The 26700-nt window shown below is 42.7% G+C and overlaps 1 protein-coding gene across 1 annotated transcript; it reads right to left on the bottom strand.

The window, feature by feature from the left end:
- Nucleotides 1-275: 275 nt before the first annotated feature.
- OGA (O-GlcNAcase) lies at nucleotides 276-22893 on the bottom strand. The gene is made up of 16 exons (XM_082286437.1): nucleotides 22371-22893; nucleotides 18719-18770; nucleotides 18296-18393; nucleotides 16948-17078; nucleotides 16106-16277; nucleotides 15132-15230; nucleotides 14694-14978; nucleotides 14003-14161; nucleotides 12134-12744; nucleotides 11567-11741; nucleotides 7953-8038; nucleotides 6994-7098; nucleotides 5298-5383; nucleotides 4173-4365; nucleotides 3205-3364; nucleotides 276-2518 (listed from the first exon to the last, which is right to left on the bottom strand). The coding sequence occupies exons 1-16, from the start codon at nucleotides 22555-22557 to the stop codon at nucleotides 2382-2384; spliced, it is 2736 nt and encodes a 911-aa protein (XP_082142563.1). The 5' UTR covers nucleotides 22558-22893; the 3' UTR covers nucleotides 276-2381.
- Between the last annotated feature and the right edge of the window lie 3807 nt (nucleotides 22894-26700).

Below are 26700 nucleotides of genomic sequence, written 5' to 3'. Positions count from 1 at the left end.
AAAAAGCTGCTTTTCATACCCCTGGCCCACCCCTTTGCTTAGCTGTCATTTTAAGCAGGAAGCTACTTGCTTTAGGTATCTCAGTATTTATCTTCCTAAGTTAAATTTTGTGGATGTACAACTGCCAACACCAAAACCAGACAAAAGTCTCTGACAGCTGATGTCGAGGGCATCCAACACTTACAGTGTGGTGTAACGCATGTTGCCGAATCACTTCCGGTTCTGGACCAGCTCATACACAAAATACACATTTAATTACATTCAATTCTCAATTTTTATTCTATTTCTCGCATGGTCTTCAAATACAGTTTTACAGGTCTTTTTCTGCTACAGATACTGTTGATCTAAAACAGATTAATGAAAGTGGCATTCCAACCTTAATGAAAATTCATAACCATGAAAGATATGTCAACATATCACTTTACAATCCTAGAATGATGGTATTGGCCTGACATTCCATAGGCTTAGACAATTAACTTCTATAATAGTAACAAATTCATAGGAAGAGAAAATGTGGCAACTCCTTAAAAGCCAAGAAATAAGGCCACAAGCATCCTATGCTGTAATGTTATGCATCCAGATAAAATAAGTCGAGTCTGGTATCCATGAAGAAACAAAACTCTCCCACCTGGTAAATCAAGGTATCAGCTACTCAACATGCACTCAAAGCTGTATAAAAACTAGTGGCATTCAGCTTGGACTTTATGAAATCCCACAGCACAACCCCATACCTCTCTCTAAAAATGAAATGAACTTGTTTCAACTTAAATACTTCCCTACCACATTAAAAATCATTCACATTCTGCAAAAGAAAAAAAAAACAAACAACCATCTTGCACATGACTGCACTAGAAGGCCAAACACAGCATCTCCTCACAGGTTGCAGAGAGCATTACTGCAGTCTTAATGCCATTCATTACAGGTTGCAAATTAACTTCTATGCAGCTGGAGGCTTGTAAGAGTAACCAAGCTTCCTTTGTGCACCACTGAAAAAACACCAGGAAAACTTAAACATAAGATATAGACAGGTGATGGCAGCAGGTGGAAGTACTGCGAAGTGCATTACCATTGTCCAATCACCTGTCTGGGACACTGGGACTACTGTGAAATACCATTTTCATAAATGACTGACTACCAGGTCCCATACGATGCCAGTTCCATCCCATCACCAAGCATGTCCATCCTGGGTAAAAACAGTAAACTCTTGGAACATTTAAAACTAGATAACCATTTAAATAATGTGTAAAAATGTGCTTATTGTGGCATTTCTTATAGAAAAGTTATTTGATACAAATGTGCAGGACTTGAAGACCCTGATTTAATCAAACTAGTACGAACAGGCTTTGAAACATGGTGACTCTTCCAAGGACAAATCCCAGCTGTGGGCCAGCTCTCTCTCCCTCTCACCATCTTTCATCCATAATCCCATGCGAACATTACCAAAATTAATGGGTTCAGCAAAGCATCCTGTGAATTGCTGTTTCAGTCCCAGGAGAATGATACCCTCAAGCAGTGACAAACTGCTATCTGAAGGAAGGGTCAGTTGGGATCTGCTCCCCTTTCCCAAGATGGTCAGTTCCTAGCCCTGGATATGAGGCACAATAAGAAAGGTCAGTGCTGAGGACAGACTTGTTCTCAATTGTGGTTTTAGATTATTCAAAAGTGCCATCTTGGACCTATACCATTTCACTTTTCAAAAGAAAAAGTTACAAAAACTAGTAAACAAAAAGTTAGTCAGCATACAGCTAAGTTTATATACACTGAGATTTACAAGTTTGCCATTAAGTGACTTCTGCCACAGACCACTGCACATTCGTCCCTAACAAAACACAAAGCTTGAACCAATGGTCATTAGACGTGACAATGGGTCATTGCTTTATCAACAAGCGTAAAGGTAGTAAAAAATAGAATTGTAACTACTTATCCTTAAAAATGCTGATTGACACAAGCAATCCCTCCTATTTCTGCAACTTCCAGTTGCACATCCTGCCCTATGACAGAGAAAAAAAAACCTGCAACTTTATAGGCATTCTGCCAGAGGCCAATTTTCTGTTGACACTTGAACACAGAGAACTGTCATCAACCACAGCACCGACTGAGAGGAATTCCTCTGAGAAGCTATAGCCCATGCAAGATTCCTTGGCACTTCACACAGGACCAGGAGAGGACAAGGTTTCTCTTTGTTGTAACAATGTTTTCAGCAGCTTTATCCCCTTCCAACAAATTACAGTCTGAATGTGTGATGGGTGATTTTCGCATAGCCCCTTATACCAAGCTGGCTTATTGCTGGCTTTGTGCAGTTAGACCATATGAAGATCCCCACCACTACCTGCCCAGCTGTTAAGGGTCTACAGTACTGGAACAGTTCACTGTCAAGCACTTCACAGGCTTCTTCCAAGGATAACAACATCCTTTGGAAATCCTTCCATTTTAGCAATTTCAAAACAACCCAGCTTGCTGTAAAATTCCAAGATTCTTTTATCATCTGGTCTCACTTCACAAAAAGCCCCACGGGAGCCTGAAGAAGGAAGAAAAGAAACAAAATACTGTAGGAGAAGAGTTACTGTAAAAAGCACAGACATAAAATATTACTAGAGTTTCCACCTATTTTAACAGGTAAATCAGTGATCCAATTCCACGTGGAGCATAGTGCCCAAGAGTCCAGATTTATGGCAGCATAGCTGACCGTCCCCTAACGGGACTGCACGCTGCAGGTGTCTCATCAGTCTGAACAAACCCTCTGCAAACCTTTCACTGCACACACAAATATCTGATGCTGGCTCCAAAAACAGCATTACAAGAGGGCACTGAGTGGCACAAAGGAACTCTGAGTGTGGGATGCGCAGTCAGGGCAGGCAGCCAAGCGCTTCCCATGCTGAAGTTTGGTAATTACCCATCAGTGCGCGCAGCCAAACATAAAAAAAGGCATCATTACCAATGCCAGCAGGGAAAATACAGACTTTTGTGCAGTGTTCAAGATGTAAAGATGTCTGCTCTCAGTGCCAAATTGCTCCCTCAGTTCTGCCTATCTTCTAATTTGCAGGATTATGGCTAAAGTGAAAAGCAACCTGTTTCAAGGCAGCAGCAGAAGTTAGCTATTCAAAAGCTTTTGTAATTATTTACCCAAATCTTCCCAAGTTCGCCTTGCACCCTAGAAATGACATGTAGTAAGGAAACAAGGAATTCTAAGTGCAAGACACTTACCATTAGCCTTTAGAGAAGAAAGCAGGCAGGCCATCATACTTTTGGCCACACTTGGATCTGTCACTTTTTTGTGGATATCAATCTTTATCAAAGATGGGAAGTTAGCAAGGAACGATTCTGGCAATACTTCTTGTTCTTCATGGAAGCTTAGCATTATTTTCTGAAAAGAATATGGGAAAGAGGTATTTAATAATTATCCAGCTTTTCATTTTCATTCATCTTTTTCAAGGGAGACTGCTTTGCTCATGGAGTGTACCTCCAAACTAGCAGGCTTTTCAGCTACACATCTCTCTGATGGCCACTTAGGTTCCTCACCTGCTGAATTGCTGTCTGGACTCTAGACAAAAAGATTAGCCAGAAAAGCTTCTCAGGCCATCAAAGGAGGCATGCAAAGCTCCTTCTCAGTGACCCATACTTCAAGGAAAAGAAAACAAAAGCCCACACATAACCAATAGTTTGTGCACATACTCTTTTTTTATTTCTTTGCCTTTTTAATGGACAGTTTTAGGTTGCTCTGCACCATTTACAGCTGTCACACTCCACAAACAGCTCATCGGTTTTCACACCAAAACCAAGTGCTCTTGAATTTGTTTTCCGTACTTAAACTGATGTGACTTCCAGTGCTCTACCTGCAGCATGAGGAAACTAATACTGCATTTTGTAGTAGAACAGAGCAATACTTTATTTCCAAAATGTAATTCTCTCTAGATGAAGGTGCTTTACATTTACTGCATTGATTACTACTAAAGTACACCTCATGGGTGTATTACAGCACATAGCTGTATCTGACTGGCAATGAATAATTTTACTGCCTCCTTCTGATACATCAGATGCTTTTGACCTACTCAAAGTCATCAGAAAGGAGCAAAAACTGAATTTCATGTGAGCTCAAAATGCAAGAGAAAAACAAAGACCCTCTTTGGAAAGATTTCAGCATACATAGTTCTGATCTCACAGGTTATACCAACCTCTGCCTCAGACAGCTCCTTGTCACTATTTGGTTTAGTATATTTTTCTTGCATGAAAGGGATCCAAGACATTTTGCATTTCTTAATGAAGGGAGTCACATCAACCGTTCCCAAAGCATAGCCACATATGCCATCCTCATCTTCTAAGACAAAGCAGTAATCCAGGCTGAGGGTGAGCAGACCTCCAACTAACCTGCAAAAAACAAAAAAAGTGCAAATTCAGTCAAAAGAAGGTCAGTTTGACCAAGTATGCCCTTCAGGTTACCATGGAGGAGACTCCCAGGTCAACCAAAGAAGTGAGTCCTCCAGTCATGGAATTAGTTCAGACAAAGCTCTAATTGACTGATCAGCTATCAAAACTCAGCTATAAGCAACATGTGTACCTCAGGATTCCACAGTTTAATTCCATACACACTGCTCTTCAGTTTTTGCCCTTAGTTGCTCTGCTGCCATTATTTCCTTGTTTGTTCATCATTTCCTTTGGGTATTATTTGATACTAGTTACACACCCTTTCTTATCTGCCTTCCTGTCACTCAGAGTAGACTCCCTATAAAATCCTATCTAAATTAAACACCTGAGACAAAAACCCCCCACTCAAAGTAGCTCATTTTACAGCTCAATGCCCCCCCCCCCCTTTTTTTTTTTTAAACTTCATCTATCATTGTTTATCCTTTTAAAAAGTTTGTACATGTACTTCAGAAAAAACTTGCAGCACTTGGCTGGGAGACTGTGCCTCAAAAACCCCCTCAATTTTATCTTAAGAACTACAGTAGGTCAGAAAGAGTATGAGAGGGTAACCACAGACGATGGATACTCTCATGATATACTTTCACAAAATCTGAAATAAGATACTATGACGCACAGGTTTCATAATACAGAGATTTCAGCTAAATTTATTTTCTAACAGCATATAACAGGTGACCAGCACATGAAGTGAGACACAACTGTCAACAGTCTCTTTAAGAAACCAAAACCCCAATTTCCTGAGGGTAAATTATTTTATCTATCTATTTCAAATGTTCTTTGTGTTCTTCCCACACACTTCTAAAAATTCAAATTAAATACAATGTCAGGACTTCATCCTTCAGAACCACCTCTGCAGGACAGTTGTTCCTAATACATACTTGTCTCCAATTAAATCTGGTAAACTATGGAAGGGTTGATCAGCTCCATCAGCATACATTTCTCTGCAGATCTTATATACAGATGCCTAAGAAGAGAAAATAGATGATTTAAACTTATCAGTCACATTCAAAATAGAATGTGTCATTAGCAGCTACACTGTAACCTAGTACTGACAGGCACTAAGCCACCTGAGGTCTAAAGTATCCATCTATGGAAAAGAACGGGCTTCCCTCCACCTCCTCCCTGAAAGTAACTCAAAGTTGCCTTCAAAAACATTGCAGTTAAGTTGAATGGCTGGGAAGGAAAGGAAAGGCTTGGCGGTCAACCTCCTGCTCTTGGAACAGCACAAGATTAATTCTGAGAGTTAGGTACTAAACACTCAGTGAAGACCAACACCATTGCTACAAAGTCCCTTCACAAAACCTCTGATGTTCAAGTACAGCAACTCAACCTCTGCCAGGGACAAACCGATCCTGTATGTTAAAAGGCTTTCACCTGAATCTCTTTAAAAGAGCAAACTTTTATCAGTCACATCTTAAATAAGAAACTTTATTTCTTTTTTTAACAAAAATGCTTTGCATTTGACACTACTCTGTCCTCCTTTCATTAAAAGGAGAACTCCTCAGAACAAACACTGTTTATGACTGCATGCTTAGCTGCATCTCCAGTTGCTAAGGTGGTATAGAAATATCAATTCCATTTTCCACAAAAGAACAAGTCAGCTTAGGTCGAGTCCTGCAGGAAGGTTTGGAAAAGGCTGCTTGGCTGCTCCTGAGAACAGCACAGGACAGAGCTGGCCTAAAAGTGGCAGGAAAGGGAGGTCTTCATGTGCCAGTCCTATGTGTCTGACTGGCTTTGAAGTTAGGACTCATCTGAACTACTGCAAACTCAACCTAGAAACTCCTGTTTCATCTCAGTGTACCTACCAACACCAAATTTCAAGCTGCATTAATCCCTAGATTGTTTAAACTGTATCCATAAAGAGTTAACTAACTATTGGCTGATACTTCAGTTTCAAGTATTCTCCATGCCAAGCTAATAGGAAAGAAACTACAGTACAGATCTGTTCAGAAAACAGAAAGATAAAAAGCACTAATCAATAATGACTAATGAAATCTTCCTGGTTTTAAAGTATAAAACACTCCAAAGCAGATTTGACAACAATTCTTTCAAAATCAGACCAAGAAGCTTCCAAGTGTAACTAAAATGATATGAATGGCTGAACCATGATGATATTTTTCAGCTCTAATTTGAGATGCAGTATCAATGTTCTGCCTATACAACTCTGCAGATACCAGCAGGTACCACAATAACTACTGAGTGAAAGAGGCATACACATCCACCCTCTAAGGTTAACCCACTGCATGTCTCCCGGCTGCAAGAATTCTTCTAACAGCTGTGAACAAATTTAACTTGCCTTTCATAAATAGAGAAGGCACACACAGATTTAAAAGCGTGAGGGGGTGGGAGGCTGGGAATCAAGCTGTGGGCGTACACGTACTGTTGCACAGCATGTTGCTGAACCAGAGGCAAATCACTAAACCTCAGTTTCCCTGTGAGCTGGCATTTGTGCCTTGTGCAAGCTATCAGGACACCTGCTTCGTTTAGGGAAGAAGGGATTCGGCAGTAACCACCGTTGCCACAACAGGAAGTGCATCACTAACAATAAAAGTGACAAGTGTCAAAAGCAGTTACCTCATCTTTAGGGAAGTAGGGTCGTATGGTGTACACTTTGGAAGTGGGTGTTAATGGAGGTGGTTGAAAAAAGAGGTCATTTGCCCCATCAATAGGCAGCAAACGCTGTGAAAACAAAATACTTAATATAACTATATGAACAACAAAACCCATCACTCTTGGGTGTGCACTGCAGACTCCCAAATTAACATTTGCTACTTGCTACCCCCGAAGAAGGTGGGGTTGGTATGCTTTATAAATGCAAAGACCTTATTTGAATAGAAAATATCCAATTGGTGTTCTAAAATATGCAATTGAAACAGCACATTAAGAGTCTGTTAATCTTAACTGCTTTAAAATACTTTTTACCAATCATATCTACACTAAGAACACAGAATGTCAGGAGGAAAGGTTTGGTCTGAAGAGGGTTAACTGGCCAGAGGAGACGCTTTATCCCAAAAGCAATGCGCTGATTCAATTTGCTGCGCGCAGAGCACCTGTGAGGGGGGAAAAGTATAGCGCCTGAAAAATCCATGAACAAATCTGCACATGGTACAAACAGCGATTTAGGAATATTTGCCAATTGAATTCCTCGCAATAAAGCACATTACAGCATTATTTCGAGAGGAACCAAAATTTGGATGACGATTCCTTTTGCTCATGGAATTCCCATCGGCAGACAAGCATGCGCGCATTGTGCAATTGCGGGCGCAGGTAAAAATGCTGTGCGACCTGCAAAGAAACAATGTGAAATGTACAACTAAAGCCGCTGCGCTTCGCATGCGCGTGGGACAGGCAGCATCTCCTTGAGAAATTACTGTAGAAAGGGGAGGAAAATTATTTTAAACCAAGCTGTAAGGCTAATGGGCTTTGGACCAGAAAGCCTTCGGCAGACCAATCCTTCCAGACCTCTGATGTGCAACAAAAGGTTTCTCATAAAACAAAGAAAACGTCATTCAGTTGTGAAGTCATATTGATACCTGGAACTCTCCTGCTAGACCACCTCTAAAGGCCCAGGGTTCTTGGTCTCCACTTAAGAACTGTGCTGAAGATTGACTACGACACCCTGTTGAGATCAGATCCAAGCGGAGAATGTTACGAGAAGGGGGATTTCCTGGGTGTCTTACATGTCCAAAAAGCTAACATACACTTGTGGAAAAAGCTCTCTAACTGAGCTAGAATCCAGGGCTTGGGGAGGGGGAGGGGCTGTAATAATGTATAATTTATAAAGATTTTGTGCTTGCACACTAATTGTGGTATTTCAAATTTTTGATTACCTGTAACAGACAGGGGAGGCAATTCAGCTACACACTTCATTCTAGACCAGAAGGCACAAGAATGGTGCCATGCACAACTATGTAAACTTCCCACATACTTTGTACATTTTTTTTTTCTCATATTTGTGTCAGAAACACTCATTTAATCTATGAAAATATGACATCTTGGAAGCTACGTGGCTTAATAGCTACTACCATAAATTTTAGATCAAACAAATGCCATTATCACAGCCCCTGAAAAAAAAATGGACCTTTCTGAAGTCACATTTTAGTACTGATTGTTTCTAATCTTGTCAGAAAACTAGGACTGGCGATATATGCAAACAGTCTGGAACAGATCAGGCAGCCAGGACGTCTGTATGAAACAGCATTCTTACAAGAGACTACACAGATTTACATAATCCAGGCCACGTCTTCACAACACTGCTAGCACATTAAAAAGCTAAGTAGTGTTAACTGGAATTAACTCACAATTTAAGTAATACACCTTGGTGGCCACTACTAGCTTTGCTTTTTGTATCTTGATTTTTTCTTCCACAAGTATACTGGATGCACCAGGGACCCTGCTGCTCAGGCAGAAGCAGCAGGCCCATTGCAGTTCTCAGCTTTAGTTTGCACTTACTTTAAAAAAGTAACTTCCATTGTCTGTTTGACTTTTAACACAGTTCTGCCAGTAAGGCACTGCAGCCTTTACCAAGTAACACATATGACAGCTCTGGAGAGAGAAAAAAGCCAAGTGGTATCTGGAGTGGAGACCTCAATTACCCGCCTAGTTTTCGGACAAGAGGAGCAGCGCAAATACTCTTTTCCTTTTGTGGACAGCAATCTACCTCCTGTTCAAGTAACAGTCTCAGATCAGTACAGACAAGTATGTTGTGCTAGTCAGAGAGTCCCAAAGTGTGCCAAGTTTGACATTTCTGAGAGTTTAGGAATATAGGTTAAATACAAACTACCCTCAGTATGGTAAATTTCAGAAACAATCCGAACACCAGAATTCAAATTTGATTTACTCCCACATTTTAGAGTTCTCACATAAGAAGATATCCTTCACAAAGAGATTTAGTCAATAACTTGGAAGACAGTATCTGTCTGTCCTTTGAGACTACAACTTAACTAGCACTTCCAATTATTACAGTAAAGAGCTGTGTGAATGAAGAGCTGTATAAATGAAAAACATAGTTAATGCCTTAGTCGCTGCGCAAATGTGACTTCAGTTCATGCCTGCTGTACATCTAATCTATCTGAGCTGCCTCACAGACAAAACCTTTCCATTTTAATTAATTAATGACGACGCGCTGTGAACATCTGGCGCTGTCCATCCAATAGCAGTAGAAACTTGTGCTGAGGATTCTCCCATCTGTACACAATGGGGAAGAAGACAATAGAAGTCATTAGTAATCCATAGTACTGTACAGCCACACTAATTTAAGGGACTGAATGCTAGCTGGACTTGGGAGGAGAGGTGAAGAAAGTGAACATCCAGTGGACCATTGAGCACACCACTGTGAAAACTAACTTGTTTGGATTTGTAATGTACTTGACTTTACATAATTAGGTATTTTATCAAAGACCTTTACTCTAGTATTTACACTAGTGATAAAACACAAGTTGAAGACAAAAATGGTCCCTCTCACAGAAGCACTGTTAGCATAAGAGTATTAAACTGTACATGTGAAAAACCCTGAACTTTTCAACTATCTAATACCAGTGTGAGTACTGGAACAGAACAGTGCCAAAGTTAACAGAGCTCGTGTGTACTGGGTTGGCTTCTACTGTGAACTATTCCAAATATTTGATGCATTTAGAGACTTGAACCCAACTTTACAGGGACACTGATAATCGAAAACAATTTCAGCTGAATTTAGTACGTAGTCTGATAATTCTGAAATGCAGTCTGCATTGGGCCCTCAATGTTTACAGAGATTACAAGAATCAGTTCCCTTTATAGGGCTTTGGCCTAGAGTTTTAAGCAGATTAAGCTATCAAGAAGAGAGCATTCTGTCTAGCTAAACAGACTATTCTAGCAAGCATAGTAAAGTTGGAGGAGTTGTGTTACACTTAAAAATGAACCAACTAAGGCTTTTGAAACAGCATGAGGTTGTTAGAGAAATGTTAAAATACTGCAATGCTGCTGAGTTTTCCTCCCCCAGTAGTTTTCTTCTATGTACTTTGCAAAAGGCAGTCTTAAAAGCTCTCTTCTTTATTAACTATATGTTTAGGCATCAGATATTTAATAAGCACAAAACACAGGAATTTGTTGGACACAGACCAACTTGATGATTTAACGGTCTTCTCTGTCCCTGCTTAAATCTGGCAGTGTTTAGGAATATAATTTAAAGGCAATCCAAATACTAGGATTAGACCAAGTTTGTGTAATGGCTAGCCACTGTGAGGTTTGTGACAGCTACAGAAAGTGTGACTTGAGACCATCAGCTTTGCTGTCTGCTGTGTATGTCAAGCAACTCCACAGCATATTCCTTACAGTTGGATTGAAACCTGAAAGTGAAATGAGGTCACTAGAATTACCCAGGCCATGCTGGTGCTATCTGCCAACTTAGGATCTCCCAAAAATCTTTCAGGAAAAAAAACCAACAAAACAAAACAAAGATGAAAGTGCCACACATTTAAAAAAAAAAAAAAAAAAAAAAAAAAAAAAAGCTGTTTCAAGATCATTTTAAGTCTCAGACTAAATCTGTCCAGAGAGCTCCACAATTTCCACCCATTACCAAAAAATAAAATTTAAATAAAAAATTTAAAAAATCAGCAATTTGGAAAGCGTTTAAAGGAAATTATTTTGCACCAGAATAGCCTTATGCTAAAGCTCGCATGCGCATGGGCTGGGAGGATCACCTTCCTCATGGCCAGGCCCATTGAAAGGTCTGTTGAAGACAGCAATAATGTTATCAAGACAGAGCAAACAGCAGATGGCTGATGTGATCACATTTCGTAGTGTCATTTCCAATCATACAGCGGGGCATCCAAGGAGTTACATGGCATAGTCCAGTGTGCATTCAGTCAAGAGTAAGTTAAAGTCAACACTTACGTGTCAGATGAGATTCAAGTTTCATTAGCCCAAGAAGAAAATCAAGGTCTCCAATCTTAAGCATCCAGCAGACTTCACTTTTAATAGCAAAGCAAACTCACTGCAAGCATTGCTTCAAATAGCAAGACAGGAAAACCTTTAAAATAGGGTCAAACCAGACCCCCTGTCCAGGAAACCGCATTTGCCCAATACTTCAGTTTTCCCCGTGGGCTAATTAAAAATACACATAAAAAAATATGCTATCTGGGATTATAATGGCTCCCAATGCACCTACCTAACCACTGCACAAAAGATTTCACCATTGACATAATACTCTTGATATCCCAGACGTAGGAGTACATGTCATAAAGGATTGTCCTGTTGGCACAATTGGAGAGGCGAGTGAACATGCCCATCACCAAGCTGCACATCTCTTCAAACTTGGCCGCTCGGTTACGCCATTCTTCTATCTATGAAAAAGATCCACAAGATCAAACACAGGCTCCTAGGGAGGAGAGGCACTCTAAATATGGAGGAAGACCCTACAATTCATTACTTCATTTTACCAAGATGGACTACCACACCACACATGACTCACAAATATTCTCTATGGCTGTTAGAAGTGAGGCCAGTACAGTGAACACTGGTCAAATGCAGACACTGGACTGCCTTCATAGCTACGTGGCACTACAGGGCTTAAAACAGTAGATTTCACTGGAGTAATGAAAATTACTGTGACCTGTGGTTCATTATACACTAGCCTTCAGGACCTACAAAGTAGAACACCAGTCTTTATTACAGACAACAGATAAAATTGCTTGGGATTTTGACTTAAAAGAAGAGAAACAATATTTATACTCACTTTTTCAGCATCCTTTCCTTTGCAATTAACGCTGACAACACTGCTATTTGCTCTGAGCCACTGGAATTCCCTCAGCATCTGTGCACCTTTGGGCCCGTGTTCATAAGGAAGGTAAAACAAGTCAGCAAGAAGCTGTAAGTCCTCTAAAGTCACTGGTTCTACTGTGTAAAGAGGCTTTTCATTAGGCCCAGGCACAAAATGTTCTTTGTTAATTTGTTCATCAGTCTGCATAGGTGCAATGTCACTGCCAGAGTCTTCCTGCATAGACATCTCTGGAGACTTTGACTCAACTATACTCTCCTTATCCGTATCCATTGGCTTCAGCTCCTCTGCCATCTTGGCTTCAGCAATATCTGTCAGTATCTGGTTTGCATTCTTGTCTGCATCATCTTGTTTTTCCACCACCATGTCCATTGGTTCCTCATCAGATTGCTTCTTCTCCTCCTCCTTGGCCAAGGCTGGTGAGTCACTGCTCAGCGCCGCACCCTGGCTCATGATGGGTTCCTGGTACACCGTGGTAACCACTGTCGCTGCATTTAAAGAGGATGGTGCCACCAGTGGCCCTACATCCCCTACAGGGGTTTTAGCACCACTGTGGGCCACCTGCCTACCTGAGAATAAGAAGAAACAAGTTTAGTTTTCAATATCTGCCAACTAACATTCAAATCAGCAACTCCTGCAAACAATGGATGATTTTGTTACCACAGCATCCCATCAGCACAGCTTCCTTTTGGTATTTTGCCTGTTCACTTCTGTCAATCTAATTCTAACTACTGACTTTGAGTTTTTCAAGTTTCCTTTTCACATAACTGGTAAGCAAAGATAGGATGAAGAAAAAGTTAGGAAAATTAGTTAACATTTGTGTGCTGCCAGCAGCATTTTTAACTATGTCATCAGAATAAAAAGCTCTCAAAGCCACTATTTTTCCCTCTGCATCAACTGACTTGGTAAAGTTGTATTTGAGTATAAAGGACACTTCATAAGAAAAGGACTGATGCTTAAATATTTCAATTTCAAAAATGTCTTTAACCTGGGGGAAATTGAGACATTCAAAACCTTACTGGATACAGTCTTGGACAACCTGCTCTAATTCACCCTCCCTGAGCAAGGTTGTTAGACTCAAGAGCTCCCTTCCAACTTCAACTATACTGTGAAAATGGAGGCAGACTGACACCTTAATTACTGCTCTTCACCCAGCATTTCTGCTGCAGTTGAGATTTAGAAAGATACAAAACTCTACAGCAGTTGAAAAGCATAAATGCACCAGAGCAGTCAGGAGAACCAGTTCTTCTATTCCATCACCAGTTACCACAGAAAGATGCTCCGATCATCTGAAACCCACATTAGAGAAAAACAGATTTTACCTCAGATCCCAAGCTCCCACTAGTAGAGAAAAGGTGTACAATGCTGGAAGGAACTCAGCTGGTTTACGTAGACAGAAACTCAAGAAAGTAAAACTATCTTAAAACAACTGGAAGAACACGGAGTCTTCAGGACCAGAACTAGTGTTTACGACAATCTAACATCAACTCGGAAAAATAAAAACAACTCTTTCCTTCTCAGATTCCTCTGAAGTGTAGTAACAACTGGGATTAGCAAGATCCAGACCCTTTCCTGTCTTGTATCAGAAGTGCCAAAGGATAATACATCAAGATTTCTTCTGTTGGTCAGTCAGAGCATTACAAGCACACTGCAGAACATCAAGCATTCTTACTTTTTTAAGGTTCCCCAATTACTAAGGTAGAAAATATTTCCAGCTGAAGTGTATGAATTGCCAGGATCTGTAAAATATCCTTAATCTAAACACAAATACTGAACATCTAACCCCATTTTTCTACCAACCCCAGAATGATACCAAATCATACTCACTGCTGTATTGCTGAGGTACTCCAAATTCCTGCAACCATTCTGTTAAGGCCAGCTTCAGGGCCATTTGTGGGCTGTAGAGAACATCCGTTTCAATATCTTCATCACTCCCCTCATTTTCCAATTTAATCTGGATCGAAACCGTGCTGTCTTCAGTATCAGCTACAGAGACAAATTTTTAGAAGCTATCACGCAAGTTTGATTTAAAATAGCAAAAATAAAAGTAATGTCAGACAAGGCATTCAGTCACTCACAGGCTTACTTAAAAAAGGACAAATTACTAGAAAAGAAAGAAAATTATGGTCACCATCCATATCAACACAGAAACCAGACACCCTGGCATTCAGGGTGTCTTCTGATCTGAACTGCTTCTATTCCAATGAAATCATATCCATGGACACATGTCAAATTTGGGCATTAAATTTGTTTCCCAAAAGTGTTAATTACATAACCACAGAAATCTCTCAAGACTAAGCAACTCTTTGATACCACGTGCTCCAGGTACACCCCAGGAAGCCAGTAAAGCAAGATCATTATCTTTCAGGCAACTGCCTTTTACTTATGGGACAGAAAAGGCTACGTGATCATAAGAAGAAAAAATTGGTGAGGAAGAGTTAAAATCATTAAAAACACCAAGAATTGGTATGATTTATATGGTTAAGCATAGATCCAGCAAACAGCTGTGCATACTTACTCATCACCACATCTTTTCTCACTCCATTCATGTTAGACTTGTACCAGGTCGCAAGCGTGTGAATGGCAACATAATTGGCTTCAAATTCACAGTTTGGATTGGTCAGAACACCCTTTAGTCGAGGGATGAGCTCAGTTGACCGACCCTTGTAAGGCCCAAGAAAAAGCCTCTTTTGATCATAATCATTAGCATGAATGTTATCCCAGATAACTGGCGCTCTCCTGATGATCTTAGAAACTTCTTCAATGGATTCTACCGGAATGTCTTTGGATACAACTTTCGGACCTAAGCAGGAAACAGGATAATCAGATGGCTTTGCATATACTTGAAGATTCAATCCCCAAGTAGTTGCACAGTTTATTTTAATAAAAACTTATGAGAAAATACTTAACACCAACAAATTAAAGAAATAAGCCATCAAACCAAACAGTTTTTTACCTGTCCATAACACTTCAATACCAGGGAGCAGCTTTTCTCCTACAGTCCGTAAATACGGTGACTGGGCAACGTTTGGATAACAGAAAGTTCCACAGTACTCTGCACAAGAAAAGAGAATGTCACTGTTAACAGAAGGATGCACATGTGTGACAACATACCCAACTGTCCCACAAACACATTGAGAGAATACCACCCTTTGAAATGAGGAACATTTATAAAATTAATCAAGGCCCAAAAGTCTGAAGTATAAATAAAAAGGACATTATGAATGACACTTAGCATGAATATCAGAAACAAAAAGTAGAGAATTATTTTAAATTGCTCAAGTGTCAAAATGGAAAAAATTCATCAAGTCCATAAATAGAGGGCCCTGTTACAGCAAACAGTATCGAAGAGAACGAGAAAACCCCAAGACTCATTACAAAGTGGAAATACCTAAAAATATTAACATTGGAACATACATCTCTAAAGTTAAGGTCTGCAACAGAACCAAACTACTACAGTGTAAGAGGATAAACTAGAAATATTTTTTTTACAAATAAAGCAAGTCAGTGACTAGTGAAGTCAGCAATTTTATTTTAAAAAGGAACCAGGGACAGCAGTAAGCAGAGACTACTTCTACTTAAAAAAAAAAAAAATCTTAGAAACTAACAACCTGCTAATTCAGGAAGCAAAGATTTCAGTTCAAGTTAAAAAAAAATAAATCTTCCTTTAGCCTAATTCTCAGTTCAAACTTCCTGAACTGTTCTATCAAGTTGCCTTCTTTGCTTGGCATTGAGCCTTTCAGAAATGTATAGATTTGGAAAAATCTTTGCATACATTTGAATAATCAAACTTTTCTTTATAAGTCAATTTCTTCAATCAACCCCAGAATATTCCTTAAGGCAGTTATTAAATATTAAACCAGCTTTTCAAACAGTAAGAAAACACTCCCCCTCATTTAAGGCTGAACCAAACGATTCTGCTCATTTTACCTGTAGGACAGAAAAGGAATGTGTCTGGTTCTCCTAGATACTGATAAATTTCATTTGTGATTGAGACTTGAGCATGAGCAAAAGAACTGAAAACTTCTTTGTCTGCTGCACACATGTTGTGATCAATATCATCAAACAGCAGTGCAAAAGATCTGCAGCCAAACTGAGAAACCTAATACAAGAGACAAGAGCAAAATGTTTCATTTGTTAAATTGTTTCTTTTAATCAAACTGTAGAATTTTAAAATCTAATCTACCTTAAAGGGAACACCTATAGGAATGGGGGATATAGTGGAGGCAAAACAGACTTTGGTTTCTATTCACAATGAATGCCTATCTCTGACCCATAGCTCTGCTTCTCTCAAAGATTAGACCTTTAAAGACCTGCAATCTGTTCCAGTTTTAACCATCCAAAGCTGATCTAACAGGATGGACAGCTGGGAAAAAAGCTAATTCTGTAACAGCTCTTGGACAAAGGAGAGGAGTCAGTTAGGAGAACAAAGATGATGTGCATGTCAGGTCTGCCTGCACAGGCATTTATTGTGGGCAAGAGTTCTTGCTTTAGCAGTGCATCTTGGCTTCAAGATTCCGAAATACTCTGAAGACAAAAATAGCCTTCAGCATCCAGTACAAGATGAGGATTTTTTTAAAAAATCTAAGTTATTGTTGGCTACTTCTGCAACACAACCTGAACACATCCATCAGAACCATTCAGAGACACCCAACCTAACAGCAGTGCTGAAAAGGTTCAAGAAGCTGGTGAAAAGCTGCAAGAGTGAGCAGGGTATTGGAGCTTCCAAATTAAGCAGCACTGCAACTGTACTAAGTTTGTGTCATCCTTACCTGGTCCAGCTTACGTTTCAGTGTGGATACCTCTTTAGGATTGGAGAAAGTGATGTCAAGTCCAGGGGAGATTGCATAGATGAATTCTATTTCGTGTTCTCGTGCAGCTGATATTAGAGTCATTAGCTGCTCTGGAAATCAAATTAAAATAGTTCAGAAGGACCCAACAGTTAAAAAAAATTCTCAGGTGTCATTTAGAGTATATTATAAAGTGCAGATGCCTCTTCTATCGTAATTAGACAAAACATTTGCTGAAATTTCTTGAAACTAACACAGCAAAGAACACCAAATTATTTGGAAGAGTCTTCAGCAATTATGCCAACAGGAATACAACAACTGTCCTTGTATTCTCATTTTCCATGTTAAAAATTCTACAAATAATTTTAAAATTCTCTTAATCTCAGTGCTGCAAGACAAATATGGATATAGACTATTTCCACAGTATGTAAATCAACAATTCTAGAATTATTACTCATTTTTTCCATACATACTAACAGACAATTTATTGCAGTAATATCATCTGACAGTGGTTCACATACTACTCATAGGATTAAAGCTTGGGCACATGAAAAGTGGGGTTTAACATCACTGTGCAGAAGTAGTTGCTTTAAAAAACAAACTTGCAATTGACTCTTTCATAGAATGAATAAAGACAATTATTTTCATTATATTTAACAATCTTTGCTGTTATTGGCTATTACCTTGCAGTATCCTTTAGATTCTTTTTCTGCAGTGATTCAAAGATGACTCCAAGAAGGGTTATTTAATTTTAAGGGAGTATAATTTTTCCCCTCACCCAAGGAAAACTATAATCCCCTCAGTCTAATAAACCGTCATAAATCCCATAAATCCCAGAGGTGGATGAACCAACTCACACCAGCATGAACAGATCTTTTATGTTCTGACTAACTGGTCAAGAGCTGTTTTTGTAACAGGTACTCTTTTCATTGAGACAAGGACTTAATGAATCACATAAAAGGACATGCTATTTGCTCATCAATCTTTTTTCCCTTTTCTGAAGCAAATAATTTCTACTTCAAAATATGGCCCAGATGTTCAAGAGCCAGAGGAATTAAGTCCAAGCAACCCTTCCCTTGACAAAAAGTAAATCTTGTAAGACAAAGTCTTAAAAGCAGTTTCAGAAATCATCTGCAGTTATAGTTAAAAGAAGTAAATCCACATTTGTTCCAAAGCTCCAATAAACACACCTGCAGGGTATTAAGAAGACATCTCCAGTCACCTTTGGGAAAGGCTACTGTGACTAAACACACGCAAGCATACATAGCAATACCCAATTTATTCAAAAAGCTACTTATAGAAAACACAGAGGAGAAATAAAAGCAATTACCTGCTTCCTCCACAGAGTACATTTCTCGCCAAAACATCCTGTGCTTGTAGTCATCCTTTGGAGCATACAGGTATGTATTCAGTCCCCACTTTTGAAGCCTACAAACACAGGAAAAAAGCCTTTAAATAGCCTACAAATGCAGGAGTCCTATGTTTTACTTCATCTTAATCTTCTACTTAATCTAATTTATTTTTTTGTTCACTGAACATTGTGTTATACCATTAAATCACAAAATTTGAAGCACAAATTATATTGGACAAATTCAGTTTAGGCAAGATGAAAAGGTGAATACAAATCCCCAAGAATACAGATATTAGGCAGAAAGTTGCTCTAGGTTAGAACAATAATTCTTTCCAGGCTTAAGTGGAAGATTATGATTACATTCCGATGGAATGTGCTGCAGTAAGAGGAAACATGACTTGCCTTCTAAAAAGTTCTTTCCTCTGCTCCATCACCCAAGGTCTTCCATAAAATCCTATGGGCAACAACATTAGAATTATCCAGTTAGATTATGCCTGCTCCATGAAACTTTGTATTAACAACCCACCATTTTCTTCCTCTTTTGCTACATTTGTCAAAAAGCTTCCCAAAGCAGAAAACAAAAAAAAATAGTTAGCATAAAATAGTAACAGCCTAAACTGATCTAAATTTAAAATGCAATTATAACTTGTTTTATTTCTTATGATCCAAGGTCTTATAATTTTGGCCACTGAAGCAATTAATTTTCAGAATACAAACTGTGTTGCTGAGCATATGCCCTTGACAAGTCAAGTCAGCATTATTATAGCAGCAGACTGAGCAGTTATAACCTAATTAAACTACCACTCCAGACACCTACAAAATAGATTTGATTTTAAGGTGAACACTGAAGACATCTGAAAATATTTACCAGCTCAAAAATGCTTAACTGGTGGTACAGGCTAGAATTTATATACACTGAATATATAAATACATATTGGAGGAGATGACATGTAATTAAAAACATGTGCAAGTGACCCAACAAAATGCTTAGGGTTTTATTTCTTTTATTCTGTTTAATAGGCTTTTTGTCAAAATTAAGTTGCAAACTGATATCCTACTTTACCATTTCCACATTTTACAAGCTAGTACTATGTCTGTGAATAATCATATATAAAAGCATCTACACAAGTGATTTTAAAGTAGACTGTATTGAAAGTCATACAATTCCATGGAAATTGCAACTGCTTCTGGCTTTAAATCTAATCTTTCCATTCTAGAAACATAATACTTTTAAAAAGCACTCTCAATGCACTCTTAGTCAAGCCAACTCACTTAGACCTATGTGCAAACAGTTCAACCACAAGTGGGCACTTCAAAACAAAGCTTCAGCGTGCAGTCCGTGCAAAGACCAGAGACTAAAATAACATGAAATTTAATAAGCTCTTCTTTTCAAACAGCATGGCCACTCAGTGATGAATACTACTAATACACAAAGCTCACACGTCCCCGTAGAACATCAGTTCAAAAGCTAAACAGTATCTTCATTCCCAAAGCTATTCACCCTCATAAATCTGTACGTATTCAGTCCCATTGAGGTTAAAACCACCCTTCCACCTTTCTAAACTCCAAACTGAAGCCATTTTTTATACATTGTATTTCAGTTACATGTTAAGTGTACAATGCTCTTTTAAGAGGCTTAAAGCAAGAGGCTCAAGTTTTAAGAATTATTCTCTCAAACAGTGATCTCAAACTGCCTGGCACCACAATGTGGCAAAACTGAGCAACTACTTCTCCTCACAACTGCCCAGGGGCAACACGGAACAAGAAGAGAGAGTTGAGAGGCCTGAAAACCTCCCAGTTTACTTCACCCAGAAGCAATTTCTTATTTTCACTTAGGTTTCCTGACTCTGACTGATGCTGCCCTGAGGAAGCTCAAGAACCCACAAGAGAAGTGAAATCCTGTGAGACCTAATGAATATCCCCTATGCCTCATAACTTGTTCACAAGACTTTTGCTTTACTTACAATACTACTGTTTCAGACCTACAAGCCTGAAGCAGAGCACAGCCTATCATAAAAAGAAAGAAAATCAGTTACCAAAAATTAATTATATATGGCTGAACAGAACTGGTTAATCTGAAGAGATACTTTCTCATCTGTCAACACATTTCTTAGGTTACTACATCACCAGCTGATGACAATTCTTGGATCTTTCTGTCCAAATGAAAAAATTGACCTGGTTTTGTATTACTCCCTCAGGACTCTGTGTCAGATTAATACAAAGTCAACAGATCATGCCAAAATACCTCATCCCATTACCATGCTCTCCATCACTAAAAGCTAGGACGTCCTAGAGGCAGTGCACCCAAGCTTTGCATTCAGCAATCTCTTAGACCTTATTACTCTGCAAAACAGTGAATTTGGTAAGTGACATAGGCTCTTCACATTCTTAGAGTGCATACCCAGTGTTTGGCCAATTGCCCTCTGCCTTTTCTACCAAAGATCCAAATTCTCCATCTCAGTGCTTTAATCTCACTATACCTTGGTCTGTATTAACCACTACACTATGTTTAAGTATTTATCTACACTTATGAAGTTAATTCCTGTTTTTCTCTTAACTCTGTAATTCCCTTGAGTCATTAATGAGACAGATGTTTTCACTCACTACCGTTTACCTCATTCACCACAAGTTTGTTTTTCTGTTGGTGGTGGTTTTTTGTTTGCCTTTTTTTTAAACACTCCCCTATTCCTTTTTCCCCCCCATACACATATTACTGTTAGATTGGTAACTCCTAACCAGTGTCTGACGGCTTCATGGGGCAGAGGCCATTTTATTGCTTTGTTTTGTGCACAATACACTCAAGAACACCTGCAACAAAATATATGCTGAGGCAACCAACAATGTAACTAACACGACAAGAAAAATTATTACGTTATTCTCAGTGGTTCATGTAGAAACCTGGACAAACAAGTGATGTTCCAGGTGTATCAGCAGGAACATGAGAAAACATGCTGTTACAATCTGTGCTTCTCTCCACTGTTGCCTGTCTCCAAAGCCTTCAATCTGGCATCTACCGTCACAGAATTAAGTCTATTAGCAAAAAAAAAAAAAGGCATTTTCCTCCACATTGACTGTATTTAAACCCTACCAAGTGCTAAAAAGAAAGGCATCAAGTAGGCCTAATTCACCTTTCACAGTGATATTTACAAAGCCAAATACTCTTTTAATTTAAGATATGAACAGAAAACAGTCTGCAAGTAATGGCAGATACTGACTTTGATAAACTACCTGTTCCCCTCTCCATTCTATCTGTTAATCATTTTGTTTTCCTACTAGAAAATCATTATAGGTAAAGAAATAATAAGAGATCACAGGAAATGAACAATTTAAAACCAACTGCTACGCTGCGAATAAATCACTTTTCCTGCTGGCTTTCAACCACCTACCTTAACTGATCTGTCAGAAATGCCTGAGAATTGCAAAAAGTCCCTTTATTCTGCAGCTTCGGCAACAATCTAAATCTTTAAATGCAGCAACTATGCTAAAAAACAGAGGACTGTTCTACAATTAAAATAATAAGCTACAACACTTTAGAGAACAAGGTACTTTTAATATTAATTACAGAGCAGATATTTACGGAATTACCTAGTCCCTACTCAGGACCGAATGTGAGTCTCCAGTGCGCAGGAAGACCACGTACAGCCGGGATAATCGCGCGGTAGCTCTGCTCTCTCCTACTTCCCCTTTAGACACGTACGAGCAAGCGAGCCCCAGCACTGCCTCAGCCTCCGAGGAATCATCGGCGCGCTGGGGTGCCAGGCCTGCCCTCGCCCCGCCGCACAGCTGCCATCAAAGGGCGCTCCCCGCTCCAGCGCAAGCCCCGGGGGCAGAAGCCCCGCCCGGGAGCCGCAGCTCCTCCCCACCCTGGCGGAGTCCCGGCCAAGAACCGCACGCCACCTCCCCGCCGAGCGGGCTCCTCCGGGCGGGGGAGGAGAGGAAACGGGGAAGCAAAGCCAGCTGGGACCAGCCCACCCCCGGCCTCCCGCGGATACCGAACCCCTCGTTTTCCCGCACCCCCTCTCTCCCAGGGGAGACCCCCTCCGAGAACTCTCACCTTCGACGACTCCGCAGAGGAAGCGACGGGAGCCCAGCGCCGTCTCCGTCTCGGTGTCGGTCTCCTCACCCCCCGGGACCGGCCCTGCGGTGGCGCCGGGCGGCTCTAAAGGGGCGCCAGGCACCCCGGCCGGGTTGGGACTGCCCTGGGGCTCCTCCAGCGCCGCCTGCCCCTCCTTCTGCACCATCCTGCCGCCCGCCGCCAGCGCCGCCGCTCGCCGGGCCGGGCCGAGCCGAGCCACGTCCCTGCCGTCCCCGCTCCGCAGCCCCTTTGTCTCCGCCGCTCCGGGGCCGCCGCCGCCGCCGCTTCCTGTTTACGGGGCGCTGCGCCTGCGCGGGGAACCGGCCCCAACCGGTCCGCGCCGCTCCGCCCGCAGCCGCCCCGCTCCGAGGGACCGCCGCGGGAGCCGGGGGAGCGTCGGCCTCGGCGGGAAGAGAGCGAAAGACGCGGGCGGCCGGGACCGCGCCGGTGGAGCGGGAACAACGGGCTAGGGCGCGGGAGGCTCCTCAGGGAATGAGGCGGGCGGGCGACGCGCGCGCTCTGCGCAGGCGCGGGGCGGGGGAGGGCGCGCACTGCGCGTGCTCGGCGGGGCTGGCAGCGGGAGGGGCGAGGCCGCGGCGGCCTCAGGGCGCTTGCGCGGGGAGGCAGCGCGCGCCCGCAGCGCACGCGCGGGGGGCCGCGGGGACCGAGGGGGAAGCGGCAGTGGGATAGCGCGCATGCGCCGTGGGGTTTGTGTAGGGAAGCGGCGCCGAGGGGGGAAGGAGGGTGGGGAATTAAGTGTTTACCTCGCGTCTGCGCACGCGCCTTGCGGCGCAGAGCCCAGGCGGGAGCGCGCCTGCGCGGGAGCGAAGGGCGCGCGGGCTCCCGTGAGACGTGACCTACTTCTCGCGGTGCCCCGCAAGCTAAGCAGGGCCCGCCGGGGCTGCGGCGCGGAGGGGAGGCCGAGCCGCTGCTGGGGGGGGGGGGGGGAAGCTCCGACCCTCCTGGCACGGTAAGGCTTGGAGGTGTTTCCATGCCTGGAAGAGGCCACGAGGATGCTGCAGGGTGGGATCCAAAGCTGAGATGATATCAGTGGATCACAGAAGGTCACACAGCATCTCCCCAGGGAGAAGCTGCAGCCGCAGGGGAGCACGAGGCAGGGACCCCAGGGCTGAGAAGATGACCTCTCTTGTGGCTATGGAGAGAGGCGGCAAGGTGATCCTGCCAGCCTTCCCAGCACTGGGGAGGCTGCAGCAGGTACCAGCCAACAAGAAACAAGTTCGCAAAGAGCTCCCGAAAACCCCAGCTCGTGAGGAAGGTCTGGAGATTGCTTGCAGACGTGAGGGCAGACACACATCCCGTTTCAGCCACATTCCCGCTGATGACAGTTCGGGCATGACAAGAAACTGAAGACGGCTGTGTTTCCAGCACCGTCAATACCTGTGCTCAGGAAGCTGCAGCACAGCCCGTGGCCAAGGAGCATCTCTAGTTACCACCATCTTCAGGCCAAAGCTTTCAAAGAGCAAAAATAGAAATTGTACAGATACCCTAAATAGTAAGCAGCTAAATTGTATTGATACACGACCAGACTTTACAGGAGGGTTAGAGAGGAGAAATGCACAGAATCTGGGTGGAAAACACCCAGGGCTTTCATACACCTACAGAGCTGGGCAGTGACTACAGGGTCACAAAGGACCCTGAAGGGGTGCTGATATCTCTGATCATACCAAAATAATCCTGCAGTATTAGTTCTCCCAGTGTTGGAATCTCATCGTTTTACAAAATGCTTGTGTTTCTAGGCAGTATTCAGGATGCTGGAGTGAATCACTGCCCCAGGCTGCATCAGCTGCCTCATGCAGTTGCTCAGCTGTTTTACCACATAGCTACTAATAATTTTTCCTCTGAAAGCTGGGAAAAACTTGGCTGGAAGCAACACACGGCTGCCCTTTTCCAAGGATCCTTCAGCTCTTATCTCTGTTCTTGCCATAGACCAAATGACTTGGCTGTTACCACCCTTCAATGCCACCTCCTACTAACAAGGGTCATCCAAAGCCCTGGCTCACCCAGCAGCTTCTCATAGCAAGCTGATGGCACACCTAAAGGGGCTGATCCAGGCCTCCCTGCCCCAAGTCCCTTCCGAGTGCCTGTTTGGGGGAGAGCTAAACATTATTTTTACTCCCAGAGATGCTTCCCTACCCCCCCCCCCCAGCGCAACAGCTACAATCCCTGCACAAACCTTTTCCCATTTGGTGTGAAAAGGCTACGGCAGCATTTGAAGGCTGAGCCCCACAGCGCTGTTGTTCCCATTGTCACCTCAGCCTCTTTCCTGCCCTTCGCCCTGGGGACAAGGACCCAAGGGATCCTATCAGTGGCTCACAGCATCCCTGTGCCACAAGAGGGCACATCAAGCCCTTGGATGTCATTGCCCGAAATAGCAACCAGCCAAACAGAGCTCAGGGGATAGGATATACCGGGAAAAGTGGGTTAGAGGGAAAAACGTGCTCAGGCCCATTCATACTGCCATACACAGCCCTGGGCGATGGCCAGCAGCCTGAAAATGTCCCTGGAGAGTCAGAGGCTTTGGAAAGATCAGACTTGCTGCTTACCCAGTCCCACAATGGTAACTCCCCCCATGGCCAGAGCCCATCCTTTTAAGATATTTGGTCTCCAGGCAGATCTTTGCACTGAGCTTTCAGTTCCTGAACCACAGACTGTGTAATACTGGACCATTTTGCTGTCCCACATCAGGTGCATTACTCTCTTGTTCCACTGCTTTCTTTACTTACACGACTGTTTTACTTAGTTTTTCCCCAGTTCTCAATGCTGGCCTTTTCCAACAACTAGTGATTGCCCATCAGTTCATGTCGCTAAGAAAAAAGTCCTTCCCAGTCCCTACCTAACTCCTCAAGGTGGCAGGTTACCATGTTCCTGTTAGCTCAGCCTTAAATGCTACATCCTAACAAAGGTCACCTGGTCCTAATCTTGGGTTCACCCAGCAGCATCTGTGACAAGCTGAAAACACACCTGGCAGCCTGACTCCTGAAATGTGACACGCTTGATGTAAGAGCTTCTTAACACTTACAGCCTCTTAGCAGGGGAAAGTCTCTATTTAGAGGAACACCACCAGCCAAGCTCAGTGTGCACCCTGTCCCCCATGCAACCACAGTACCCCAGAAAGGATACCAACCCTCTGCAGAGACCCCTCGTTTTCCCTGCCCTCCCATCCCAGGCAGCTGACAGATGCAAAGACATAACGGTGGTGTGCATAGCATTGTGGTTAGATTTTATTGGTTTTTTGTTGATTTTTTTTGTTTTGTTTTATTTTTTAACTCATATAATTGTTATAATACAAAATATACAGACTGGAGATGCCAAGCAGGTTGTGGGTCACCATGCCCCAGGTCAGGGGGTCACACCATGCGACCTACAGCGTGAGGGGGGAGGCGGCATGTGCTCCACGTGGCAGGGGACAGTGGGTACCCCAAGGAGCCTGGGAGGAGGGAGAGCAGGGCCGAAGAGATGGACGAGTAAGGCCCTCCCACCCTTAGGAGAATGCAAGTGGGAGCTCGGCCCCACAGCAAACCCAGGAACAGGTCTGTGAGATGAACAGTGTGTTGAATGAACCTAAAAAACACATCATGTCTGCGAGATGAATAGTGTGTCGCATGAGCCTAAAAAACACATCATATCTGCAAGGGCTGGGACAGGGACGGTCCCCCTGGGAAGCAGCCCTGTAGCTTTGGCTCAGAGCCCAAGGGGTTAAATTCTAATGTCTCCAACGCCAGGGGCTCTGCCTGGGTCTGGCCCAGCATGGGTGCTGATCCCAGACATTGCAGCTCAGGCCAGCCCAAACCACCTCTGGCCAAGGATACAGAAGAGTGGAGCCACAGTTGGGGGCTGCCAGGGCTGGGTACATTCCCAGTGCCTGTGAGGGGCCTTTGGTGTTGGCATGGGATCATTAGCCCCTGGGCATCACTCTCCCAGCTGTGACTTGGAGTGGTATGTGGGCAGGACAGGCCTGCCTGCACACACCTGGCTCCAAGGAGCTGGTGGTGACAAAGACACCCAGGGTCCCCACCCCCAAGGTCCCCAAGCAGGCTCACATATGGCCATGCTGGGGAAAGGAGATGAGCCCCCTGCCCCAAGGTGACCCTCCAGCCTGCCAGCAGCATGGCAGCGACTCCTGTCTAACCCCAGCCTCGACTTTCTCCTCTAGGAGATGCTAGCTCAGCCATGTCACCAGCACAGTGCCTGTGGGAACACCTCTCTGCCTCGTTGCTCATTCCCCAGTCCCCTGGGCAGCAGGTGGGCTGGGATGGGCCAGGGCACAGGAGCAGGGCAAGGTCAGCAG

Source organism: Coloeus monedula (genome assembly GCF_965178545.1).
Source record: "Coloeus monedula genome assembly, chromosome: 8".
Classification (NCBI taxonomy): domain Eukaryota; kingdom Metazoa; phylum Chordata; class Aves; order Passeriformes; family Corvidae; genus Coloeus; species Coloeus monedula.
Note: the sequence above shows the minus strand (reverse complement) of the source record. Positions and strands in the feature narration are given on the sequence as shown.

What these genes read in the sequence shown, in the direction of transcription:
- OGA (XM_082286437.1), bottom strand. Translation starts at nt 22,557, where the DNA reads ATGGTGCAGAAGGAGGGGCAGGCGGCGCTGGAGGAGCCCCAGGGCAGT. An exon ending in AGGAAAGAACTTTTTAGAAG is followed by an intron (nt 18,394 to 18,718) that starts GCAAGTCATGTT and finishes CTGTGTTTGTAG; the next exon opens with GCTTCAAAAGTGGGGACTGA. An exon ending in CCAGATTTAATTGGAGACAA is followed by an intron (nt 4,366 to 5,297) that starts GTATGTATTAGG and finishes TGTTTTTTGCAG; the next exon opens with GTTAGTTGGAGGTCTGCTCA.